Source organism: Arachis duranensis, chromosome 9 (assembly GCF_000817695.3).
Source record: "Arachis duranensis cultivar V14167 chromosome 9, aradu.V14167.gnm2.J7QH, whole genome shotgun sequence".
NCBI lineage: Eukaryota > Viridiplantae > Streptophyta > Magnoliopsida > Fabales > Fabaceae > Arachis > Arachis duranensis.
This window is the reverse complement of record NC_029780.3, coordinates 56,105,423-56,117,915: the sequence shown is the minus strand read 5'-3', so window position 1 is coordinate 56,117,915 and position 12,493 is coordinate 56,105,423. Positions and strand designations below refer to the sequence as shown.

General features: G+C 31.5%; 1 protein-coding gene across 1 annotated transcript; it reads right to left on the bottom strand.

Annotated features, from left to right (window-relative positions):
• Nucleotides 1–5,039: 5,039 nt before the first annotated feature.
• Nucleotides 5,040–10,417, bottom strand: LOC107465782 (probable aldo-keto reductase 1; the record flags this gene model as incomplete). Its single annotated transcript, XM_016084759.3, is given in 7 exon segments — nucleotides 5,040–5,440; nucleotides 6,104–6,257; nucleotides 6,813–6,909; nucleotides 7,078–7,250; nucleotides 7,490–7,699; nucleotides 9,753–9,920; nucleotides 10,377–10,417. Coding segments are annotated over 7 exon segments (1,040 nt in total), but the record flags the coding sequence as incomplete, so codon positions are not given.
• Between the last annotated feature and the right edge of the window lie 2,076 nt (nucleotides 10,418–12,493).

The following is a 12,493-nucleotide window of genomic DNA, read 5'->3' as shown; positions in this document are numbered from 1 at the left end:
TTTATTACTTGGACGACCCAGTGCACATGCTGGTTAGTTGTGCGAAGTTGTGATAAAGAGTTGAGATTGCAATTGAGCGTACCATGTTGATGGCGCCATTGATGATCACAATTTCGTGCACCAAAGAGTAATTGACAATCAATCAATATAAAAGCCTTGGCTAGGGTTGAGAATTGGAATTCTGACGATCGAATTTCTGCTAGTAAAGAATTTTATCAGAATAATCACGTTGTAAGTATAGTTTCTAAACCAACAGAGAATCTTTTTCGTACAAAAGTTTTGGTTGTCACTAAAGCAAACCCAATAAAATTTATAACCGAAGTATTAAAACATTGGGTCGTCTTCTCAAGGAATTGCAGGGAAGTATGATTTATTATTGGTTATGGAAAAAGTATATTTTGGGTTTTTTTGAAAGGGTTGAACAAGAGAAATAAATTGCAGGAATTAATAAATCAATAGCTAAGAAAATTCTTGGCAAGGTATGAAAATTAGAAGTCCTATCCTAGTTATCCTTATCAATTATGATGAGAATTGCTCGTTGCTCCCACTTAGTCAACCTTTAACTATGAAGGTAAGTCAAGTGGATAAATCAATATGAATCCTCAAGTCCTAGTCAATTCCTGAAGAAAGACTAGAGTTAGTGGAATTCAAGTCAATTAACAACTTCCAATTATCAATCAACAAAAGAGTTTGATAACTCAAGAGTCTCTAATTGCTCAACCAAAGCCAAGAATATAGAAAGCTAAATAAAAATCATATATATAAAATACCTTAAATTGCATTAAATAGAAATCAAATCTAACATGGAAAAGTTCATAAGTTAAATTGGGAAAATAAATAAAAGGAACATTAAACCTGGAAATTGAGAAGAAGAAATACTAAATCCTTTAAGAGGAATCCTAATCCAAAAAGATATCCTAAATCCTAAAACCTAAGAGAGAGGAGAGAGCCTCTCTCTCTAGAAAAACTACATCTAAAACTAAAATTGTGAATTATGAATGAATGATGATGAATGAATAGGTTCCCCCACTTTATAGCCTCTAATCTGTGTTTTTTTGGGCCAAAAACTGGGTCAAAAACAGCCCAGAAAGCGCTGATTGCGAATTCTGTCACGCTGATTTTTGTCACTGCGATGTGTTCGCGTGGAGCACACGTTCGCGTCATCTAGCTGTATGGGCACTATAGAAAATTATATATCATTTCGAAGCTCCAGATGTTAGCTTTCCAACGCAATAGGAATCGCATCATTTGGACTTCTGTAGCTCAAGTTATGACTGTTTGAGTGAGAAGAGGTCAGGGCTGACAGCTTTGCAGTTCCTTCAATTTCTTTTATTCCTTCCACTTTTGCATGCTTCCTTTCCCTCCTCTTAGCCATTCCTGCCCTGTAATCTCTGAAATCACTTAACGCACATATCACGGCATCAAATAGTAATAAGAGAGGATTAATATTAGCAAATATAAGGCCAAAGAAGCATGGTTTCAATCATAGCACAAATTCAGGAAGGAAAAATGTAAACTCATGCAAATTATATGAATAAGTGAGTAAAGAATCGATATAAACCACTCAATTGAGCATAAGATAAACCATAAAATAGTGGTTTATCAAATTTGTATCATTACTATCTCCATCAATTGGTTATTGCTCCACTTAGTTAACCTCTAACTATGAAGAAAAGTCAAGTAGAGATAATCAATTTGAGTCCACAAGTCCTAGTCTAATCCTAGGGAGAGACTAGAGTTAGTGTCATTCAAATCAATTAGCAATTTTCCAATTGTCATTCAACAAATGACCTTGACAATTCAAGTGTCTCCAATTGCCCAACCCCTAAGCCAAGAGAGAAGATCTACTCCATAGTAAAGTTGACATTTTCTCAAACAATTGGTGAGCAATAATGGAAGACATCATAAAATTGAGAAGAGAATGTGAATTAAATCTATCTATTGCAAACAATTAACAACAATCAAACAACTAACAACAATTAACATGAAATTCCTTAATTCATTATAGAAATCAATGTAACAAGGTCTAGATCCAAGCTCTACAATGCTAGAGCAACAAAAGCACTAAATTGAGAGTAGAAGAGAAAGATCTACAACTAGAACAATGTGAAATTGAATCAAATTCAGATCTAACCAAAGGATCCAAGTGCAATTGTGATTGAGAAAGCCAAAAACCTAGAGAGAAGTTGGAGTTTCCCTCTCTAAAAGTGTAACTTCCAAAAACTAACTCTCAAAATATCTCCATGTGTAAAAAGTGTGAATCCCCTTCAATCCTTGGCTCTTTCAACCTTTTCCCGCTAGAATTCCCTTCAGAATTGGTCCAGGAGTTCTCTGAAATCGCCAGGCACATTTTCATTAAAGAGGTCACGTGCGCGTGTTACGTGTACGCGTGGGTCACGCGTACGCATCGATGGGCTTTTGTAATCCACGCGTACGCGTCAAGCGTGCGTACGTGTCGATGAGATTTCTGGCTAGCCATGCATATGCATCCCTTTTTGCGCGCCAATTCCAAGATCCAGCTCCCCACGCGTGCGCGTTGTCTGTGCTTGCGCGTGGATGCTCGTGCTCCAAAGCTCCATTTTTGTGCTCCTTCCACTTATGCATGTTTCCTTTCCCTCTTCTAGACCATTCTTGCCCCCTATAAGCTCTGAAATCACTTAACAAACAGATCACGGCATCGAATGGTAATAAAGGGAAATAAAAATATAGCTCATTTAGGGGCTAAAAAGCATGTTTTCAACCATTAAGCGAAATTAGGAAGTAACACAAAACCATGCATTTTATGTGGATAAGTGTGAAAGAAGTAGATGAAATCCTCTAAATTACGCACAAAATATACCACGAAATAGTGGCGCATCAAATATGTTGGGGATGGGTATAATGAATTTTATTGAATCATTTCCTGATAAAGACTTGTTAATTGAGATATAAATATTGTGGGGATGGTGGTTTGTTCCACCCACAGTGAGGACGGTGGCTTTGTCCCGCTCACGGATTGATGATATTAATTGTTTTAATAACAGATGGAGTTATGAGGAATTATACCTTATGTGATTAGTTAAGATTATTATTATAATTATGATTGACTATGATTATAAAAGTGGCATGATAGTTGATTGGCAAAGACATAGGTTTTGTCCTGCTTGCGTCACTAATGAGACACCTACAGTTGGCAAGGATGGTGGAGAAGCGGTGAACAAATAAGGTTAAGAATTCCCTCTCTTGTTGCGGTGGACAAGTGGGGTTGAGAATTCCCTCTCTTGTTGCATCGGAGGGGATTGGATAGAAGGTTGAGGATTTCTTCTGTTCAATTCCCAATTGTGGTATGGACGAGTTAGGTTGAGGATTCTCTTTCTTATTGCATCACAGTCTCTTTGATTGTTAAGTGTGGTTGGGTATTATATTCCGAAAAGCACTACCTCCAGTGAGAAGGTGATAGGGAACTCTCCCTCCCAAAACGTGACGGGGCACTCTCCTTCCCAGCACCAGCTTAAGATATGTCTGGGATGTTCCTCTAGGGATGCATGACAGGTATATCCAGGTTAGCTACCGGATGTGCAAGTCTGGCAGTATAATTGACACGTGAGCTCATGGCCAGTAGGAAAATCATGCATCATGTGCATTTGTTTGTTGGGCGTGCACAATTACTTGGTTTGCCTAATTAATAATCTGTTTAATTGCTAATTGTGCTACTTGTCATAAGTGTTCTCTTTTTGTGATTGCTTTGAATTAATTATTGTTTATGTTTGACCCATGAAAAGACTTGATACTGAAAATAATGATGATGACTATTAGGTATGGATGTGGTAATTTAAATCACCCATACCATAGCAAATTAACCTGTACAGATTACCTAAGACTCTAGGCTTAAATTCCAACCTTATGTAGTCATTATTTGGAACTGTTATCCTGCTGGGATCCTTTGGGTTCCACCTGTTATTGTTATATTATCTTTTTTAGATATGGGACTCAACGCATCTCGGTGAGAGTGCAAATTTTAGGTGACGAACCAAAGAGGGTTAATTGTTGGGATTTTGTTTTGACGCTAGATTTTTCCCCCTTTTGAAATTATTTTGTATATGACTTTAATCCTCTTAGAGGTTTTTTAATCAGGAGATAGGTTTATATTTTGTATTTTCTCTAGTGATATAAAATTCTAGCCTACCATTCTTCTCGAGTCGAGACTGGTAACAATTATGTATATACTTTATTACATACATTCTGATTAAACTTCTAATATTTTCACTTCTATATTTGATGCTCTATTGTTTTAGCATATCTCGTGAGTGTTTGATGGCTAACGATATTCAAGTTTTCTTTACAGGCTCCTAGTTTTAATATTATCCTTCTATAATTATATATATATCTCTAAGTCTAAGTGTAGTAATGTCTCGCTACCATTGATTTATGACTTAAGCGTAAATCTCTGTGTGGTAGAGTGTTACAGAGGTGAGGTGGGAGAGGAAGCAAGACCACTCAGGTTGTGGGTGAGAGACTGAGCAAGGAAAGGTGTCAAAAGAAGAAGGAGAAAAAGCTGCTACGGTTTAAAAGTGTTGCTGCTGGTGCTGTTATTATGGATAGATGGTGATGGTGCTTGGAGGCTTTGAGCTTAAGAGGAAAGGGTTCGAAAGATGAAGTGGGGGTGGAGCGGTGGCAGAAGTTTGCAGAGAAGAAAAGGAGGTGACGGTAATAGCGGAAGAGAGGGAAGGGACCAGTCGTGAGGAGAGAGAAGAATCTTGGCAGCATCAAAAACAGATGCACATACATAAAAAAGAAAATGATGACAGTTACTGGTTTAGGTTATAAAAGGGGAAAATGATAAAATTGGTGTCATTCCACTTATTCGCCAACTTAGCTAGCCTTTGGCAAGGAGCAAGTCACGTCATTCACAACGTTACTATTTCGGTGACGAAAAATGAGCATGAGACTAATGTAATGTATTTTTTTGAATTTGATAGACTAAATTAGATTAATTGAGATATTGAGAACTAAATCATCAACAAAATTCGCGAATCTCATAGACTAAAATAGGACATAACTTGTAAACCTTGACTCATTTTATTTTTAAAACAAAACAAACAATAATCAACCTAGCCAAGAACCAAACCATATCACTATGACACTATTCATACAAGTTCACAAGTATCTCATAATGTATTATTATAAAGTATGCTGCATATATGCTTCCACAGAATTGTCTTCAAGAGATAAACTTGTGCACTATTGTTCAATTATAGAGTGCTTTAAGCAGAGGTACTTGAATCTTTTGGTGGAGTGTTAGAAAACTTCCATGTAACTTTTCCATAAGCTTCATTAAAGTGATGAGTACCTGCTACATCTCCAATTGGAACTGCATCGGAAATTTCTTTTAAGACCCTTTCTTCAAGTTTCACTGCTAAGGCACTAACGTTTTGATCCAAATTCTTAATCTTGGTTGTTCCTGTAAAGGTGAACACAAATTTCAGCAAGTAACTAATAATATTATATATAATATTTTTTATACATTTATATATTAGGCAATGTCTAGTTTGTACTTAAAATTTTAACGTCTATTAAATAATCTTTGACTTTTAGAAAGGACCAAATTGGTTTCTAAATTTATAAATTATGAATCTCGTTTGTCTTTAATTTAAGTGCCGTTAACACGGATATGAAGCGTTAAAATATCAGTGTAGCATCTCTCATGGTAAGGACACATAGTTAAGATTTCAGTATAATTAAATAGGTGTCTTAAATTAATTAATTAAACTTATTTTAATTAATTAATTTTATATTGGTGTAGACACTAAAATGAACCTAATTAACGAATTTAAGATATATATTTGATCATATTAAAATTTTAATCATGTTATCTTCCGTTGCGGATGCCACACTAACATAATAACGTTCTAAATCAATTATATATTAACAGTAGTTAAATTAAAGATGAATATAATTTATAAAATTCAAAAATCAATTTCCTCATTTTAAAAAATCAAAGACTATTTGAATGAGTGCTTAGAATTTTCAAAAACCAAATTTGATATTACATCTTATATATATATACTTGTAAATGAAGAAAATTAAAAAGAGATGTATAATAATATTTTGTTATGTTACTGACCAGGGATAGGCGCAACATCATTGCCTTGTTGGAGAATCCACGCTAATGCCAATTGGACAGGGCTGCATTGGTGCTTCTTAGCAAGGCTTTCTATTCGCTCATATATTTTCTTGTTCTTCTCCAAGTTCTGTGCTTGGTAGCGAGGATGAGCATGCTAGTAAATAAAAAAGCTAAGTAACCATCTATTGGACAACTAAATAATTATTCCTTTTGGTCTATAATAGCAAAATTATTAGAATAAGTGTTGAATTTGATCTATGAATTTTTACTACTAATCTTTGGTTTTGAGTATAAAAATATTCTAATTTGATCTCTGAATATATAAGGATGAATTAAATTAAAATTTTTGTTACTAATTCTTTTAGCAAAATACTTAAGTGTTTAGATAATTACTACTATAGCAGTTTAACAGCTAGTTTACTAAATAAATTTAGTCTCAATTTAGTCTTAATTTGATCGTTTAATAAAATAAATTTTATAGATGTAGATATCTTAATTTTATCTCTTGAAAAAACTAAATTGAGTATCATATTAAGTTACCATAACTACTAGTCACATTGGCGATGCAAAAGATAGATTAAATTCATAATTATAAACAAAGCACAAAATTAAATAAGTTTAAAATTTTTCAAAAAGCCAAACTAGTTATGGAGTAAAAAGATAAGGATCAGATGAAACTTTAATTAATTTGTTTCATAAATATACATACCAAAACACTATCAGCTGGAAGGTTTTCCACAACTCCTTTGCCACCAAAAAAGCCACGACCAAGAGGACTGTATGGTACAATTCCAATACCAAGCTCTCTGAAAAAATAAAAATATTAGAAAAACTCAATCTCACATCATCACAAATAAATGAAATACACATTCAGAAACAACAGGTCCATGTTTTCCCCCTCTATTTTAAATTATAACAAGTCATAAAAGTCTCATACCTGCCTACTTCTATGAAATTAAGTAACTAAAATTAACCTGCAAAGAGGAATTATCTCTTCTTCAATATCACGAGTCCAAAGTGACCATTCCATTTGTACAGCAGTAATCGGATGAACTGCATGTGCCCTCTTTATTGTATCCGAGCTAGCTTCAGATAATCCAATGTATTTAATTTTTTCCTCTTTCACCAATTTCTTAAGTTCACCCATCTATTGTAATACAACAAACTAGTTATTAATAATGTACCTAATAAGATAAAATAAGTCAAAAGTTTTGGAATGTTATCCTTTTCTATTTCATAATATATAATTTTAACAAATTTTAAAAGTAAAGATATTATAAAACACAAAAGAAAAAAAAGGTATTAAAAAGATTTAACAAGTATAGAATAATGTGTCCTATGTTCCAATTCATTTAATTTGTAAAGCTATTAAAAGAAGTTCTTAACTGTGTCTTCTATAGGGACTGTTGTGTCCACTCTATGCTGATAATAGAGATCAATGTATTCAACTCCAAGACGTTTCAAACTAGCTTCGCAACATGAGCGTACATAGCTTGGTGTACCATTGATCTTCATATCAAAAGTATTCATATCTAACTTTTCAACACCAAACTTTGTAGCTATCTGGATCTTTTTTCTAGGGAGTTGCTTTAAAGCCTGAAAAAAAAATTTCATTATTATACATAAGAAAAGCTACAGAAACAATCAATTTTTAATTAATAAAAACTTTGCTAACAAGAGCGATAAAAAAACGTAAAAGTTCTTTGGGTAAGTTCCAGTCATAGATTCTTAAATTTTACACTATAGTTTAAAAAACCGGACGACCTGAACGGTCGGGACGAAAACAGGCGATCCCACTTCACGACCAGTCCAAATTGGATATTGGATCAATTAAAAAAAATGAAAATTAGTTTGACTCAACCTGTCTTTACAAAAGCTCATGAATCAGCGAATTTGAAAAACCCATGTTGGCAAAAAAAAAAAAAAAAAAAAAGAAAACGAAGCTCTCTCTCACTCTCACTCTCAAATGGCACACCGTAGAGCTGAGAGCTCATCTCACCTCACCTCCATTCTGTAAAACAGTAGCAGTCAATGGCTCACCGCCAGTCCGCCACTACTCGATCGCATAGCATACTTTTAGTTTGTAGTTCTTTGAATAAACATTACACTATATATTTTTATACTAAAATATTTAGATTTTTTTATACTAGCGTGTAATTAATAAATCTTTATACATGTACCTCTCATATCACGTGTTCTAATGTTTCTTTTATTCTTTTACATTTTGCTTTTTTCAATTAAAATAGCAAAATTACTCTCCATAACAGAGTCAAAAGACAAAGTATTGTAGTCACAATCAGACTAGACTGACCAAACGGTTCGCACAAACTTGATATGGTTCAGGCGCAAGAACCGGACATTATACTCAACTGTACACTAGTAGTGTTGGTGGATCATGCAAAGAAGTATCTATTCTCCCAACCACACTAAACCGTCCGATTCGACCAAAAAATCAATAATCAAGTCAGTTTAGTTTATTTTGCAAATTGGACACGGTATTAATCCGGTCAACAGCGGTCAACCTCACTTAAAATTGGACGGTTCGCACAAATCCGGTGCCGTTCAAGTGCAAGAACCGTGCATGTCCACTGTACACCAGCGGTGCTGGTGGATGACACAAAGTAGTTGGTGGATCACGCACATTAATTGTTGTTCTGGAAATTATTTAAGCACTCCGCCTTTTCCACCAAGCCACTGTCTCTTTTCATTATATAATAATTTTATATATTTCAAAAGCTCTGTCCAAATTGTAGTTCTGTAGTTCATATATAGCGTGCGTGGCTCTTGTTATATATATTGGAATAACTTATATTTTCGAAAATATTTTTTATTGCATATAATATGTTTTATTAATTTTAAAAATTGAATTTATAATCTTTTAATTTAAGTGAAAGATACTTACTACATTGACAAATTTTAAATTCATTATATTGTTATCTATATATAATTTATAAAAAGTGATTTTATTTAAATATTATTAGATTTGAGGAATGTGATATATTATTTTTATTACTCAAATATTTAATAATAAATATTATATTTATTTATTATTTAATTTTAATATATTATAATTTTATATATTTATTCAATTATTACTGAATTAATAATTAAACTTGTGATTCATCGATTAAATTAATAACCTAATAATTTAACTAGGTTAATTATCGATTTCAGGAGAATTTCGTTGTTATTGTTATAATCCAAGGAGAATTTCGTTATTATTGTTCTATTTTAATGAGTGAAGAGCTTGAAGGGTTAAAAATAACTTTGGATAACTTCTTTTAATTTAATGTGGCAATAGAAACTCCATGTGCAATTAGTGCAATACAACATAGAAAAGGTATGTATGTATTTGGTATATGTTTTTATTTTTTGTTTTATTTTTATTGTTTTCTGTTTTAAAATTTTATAATAAAAAGGGATAAAAACAAAAAATATTAAAAAATAAAAATAAGAAATAAAAATACATGCCAAATATAGCTAAATATCCAAGTTTCTTTTATTAAAAAAGTATAAGAGCCTATATATATATAATAATCTCAATGATGCCGAATGCATAATTTTTTTCTAGAAAGAAACAAATTTATATCCTTAAAAATTGTAATTGCAAGCGAAACCCAAATAAATTTATGAAGAAGGGGTAATTTACCTTTCCGACCAAAATTTCATTAGCATTGAGTCCATAAATATCAGAAGTATCAAAGAAGGTGATTCCCTTATGAAAAGCATGCTTAATAATAGAAATGCCTTCCTCTTCAGAAACACCAGCAGCGTAGGCTCTAGTAAGGTTCGCACATCCAAATCCCAACTTTGAAACCTTAATATATTTGAGAGTAAATAATTGAATCATAAATTAATATATAAATGTTTCATAATATCCAAGTTAAAATATTTAAAAAGACAAAACTACATTGGACCAACAGTTATCTTTGACTGCAAATCCTTATATTAATTTGTACAAGATACATAATGCTTGATCCACAATACCAATAAAATTATTAATTTATTATTATTAGAAGTTTCACTTTCAAGATATACTTTAATTTGAATATAAGCCCCACTAGATTAGAAAAAGGTATTTTCGGTGTAAATTATCACTTTTGTATTGATGTATCAATTAAATGACAAATGATTAACGGATATTTATAACAAAATCACTTTAGTTTATATGACATAAATTGATTGAAAAGAATAAATTTTTTTATTTTACTTTGAGAGCATCTAATAAATAATAATAACTCAGTAGATTGAATTAGAATATAGAGTGTAATACCTCAAAGCCTTGGTTACCAAGTTTCACACGAGGAATATGGAACATTGTGTGTGTCAGCATTGGCGTTGATTTCATCACTCAGTATGTCACCATGAATTAGAAAAGTAAAACATTGCTCTTGGTTGATCAATGACTTGACCTTCTTTTATTTATTTATTTATTTCTCTCCCTCTCGCGCTCTCTATTTTTTTTCCTTTTCTTTTTTTTTTTAAGAATAATCAATCAATATATAATACTTAGTGGAGAAAATCATGAAAGATTAAGTAGAATAAATACTAACCAACACAAGACGTTAGCACGAGGGGCCGAACTAGAAAAATAACTAAGTGGGGCCATATATTTTCAAGTACGAGATTATTGAAGTTGTGTTTAATGTTTTAAAAATAAAATTATAAAGTTGCTAGCTACTGGTACCATAAATTTGAAACTAATTTTTTTGTTGTCATAATTTTCTATTTATTACACATTCAAAAGTCATTTTGCTTAAAAAAATTAGTATTACAAGTGCTTTTTATAAGAATTAATTTAAGCGAAAGTATCAATTCAGATTTTAGTTGTCATAATGAATTTTATTGTGACAAAGTAAAATTTTAAGATTGATTTTTCTTTTTTTTTTTCTTCTTTCAAACGTTCATTACACGGGAGTTTTTCTAGTATTTTGTTAGTAAAATAGAAACTCCAAATGTTGTGACATATGGATAGAGAGAGAACTATTTATATATATATCATTAGTTTTAATTTAATGCATTTATCAAATATTAACATTTATGGATGGAATTAAGTCATTAATAATTTATGAATAATTATAATAGATCACAATTAAAATTTATATTATAATAAACTTTTAACATTCTCCTATTTAGTCTAAGTGTATTCACATTTTCACATGTTACATAATTACTTTAATATAGTAAAATACTTTATGTAAGTTATAGCAGTCATGTAATTAAATATGAAATGCATTTTCTTTCATTTACTATAATCACTAGCATTTTACTACACAAACTACATAAATAACAGATAAAATTTTATATCGGTCCAATAAAATTTATAGATTATTATAATAAAATAATATTACTTTAATTAAAAATAACGAACTATTAATGTTTAGAAAATATATAAATAAACATAATGAGCTCAGAGTGTTAAGATCATTCAAAAGAATCAAGACTCATTCTATGTACATATTCTTTAAATATTTTTTATTACAATCCTTTAATTAATGGATTAGTAATTATAAGTTCTGTTCTAATATGTTTTATGGACACTTTTTGTTTCCGAACTTTCTCCTTAATGGCAAAATACTTTATTTTTATATGTTTGACACTTTTAGAGTATCTGTCATTTTTAGAGAAAAATACTATTGCAGAGTTATCACAATAAATTTTCAATAGCCTAGCAATTGAATCAACAATGCCAAATCCTGAAATAAAATTTCGCAGCCATAAAACTTGATTTGTAGCTTCAAAACATGCTACAAGTTCTACCTCCATGGAAGATGTTGCCACAATACTTTGCTTAGAGCTTTTTCATGATATGGCAGCTTCTCCAAATAAGAATAAGTAGCCAAATGTAGACTTTTGTGTGTTAGCATATTCACCAAAATCTGAATTTAAATAACACATTATAATTCTAGGGTTGGTATTGTTAGTTCTTAGACTATACATTCGATGCTAAATGGTCTTAGTTATTATATTTTTTATTTTTATGTGATTTTCATTTAACCATGAACTAATGAAATTCCTTGATTACGAATATCAATATTTTGGTATTTTGCTTAGTTTAATGTGGTGTCATGCCTATTAATTTTCTATGCTTTTGCAGTTTTTATGTGATGTCGATAAACAGTTTGTGCTAAAAGTTAGGATGACTTTCAACACACTTGAAGAAGTTAAAAAATTCTACAAAGATTATTCAAAACTTGCGGATTTTTCTACCAAAATAAAAAACTCAAATAGGAAAGAAAATCAAATTAAGAATCAACTGATAACATGTAATAAAGAGAAAAAATGAAAACCTAATATATCGCCTACTCAAAAGACAAACTCCTCAATTGGAGTAAATTGTTCTATAAGAATTTATGTATATATAGTGAATGAGATTGGTGTTTGGATTAT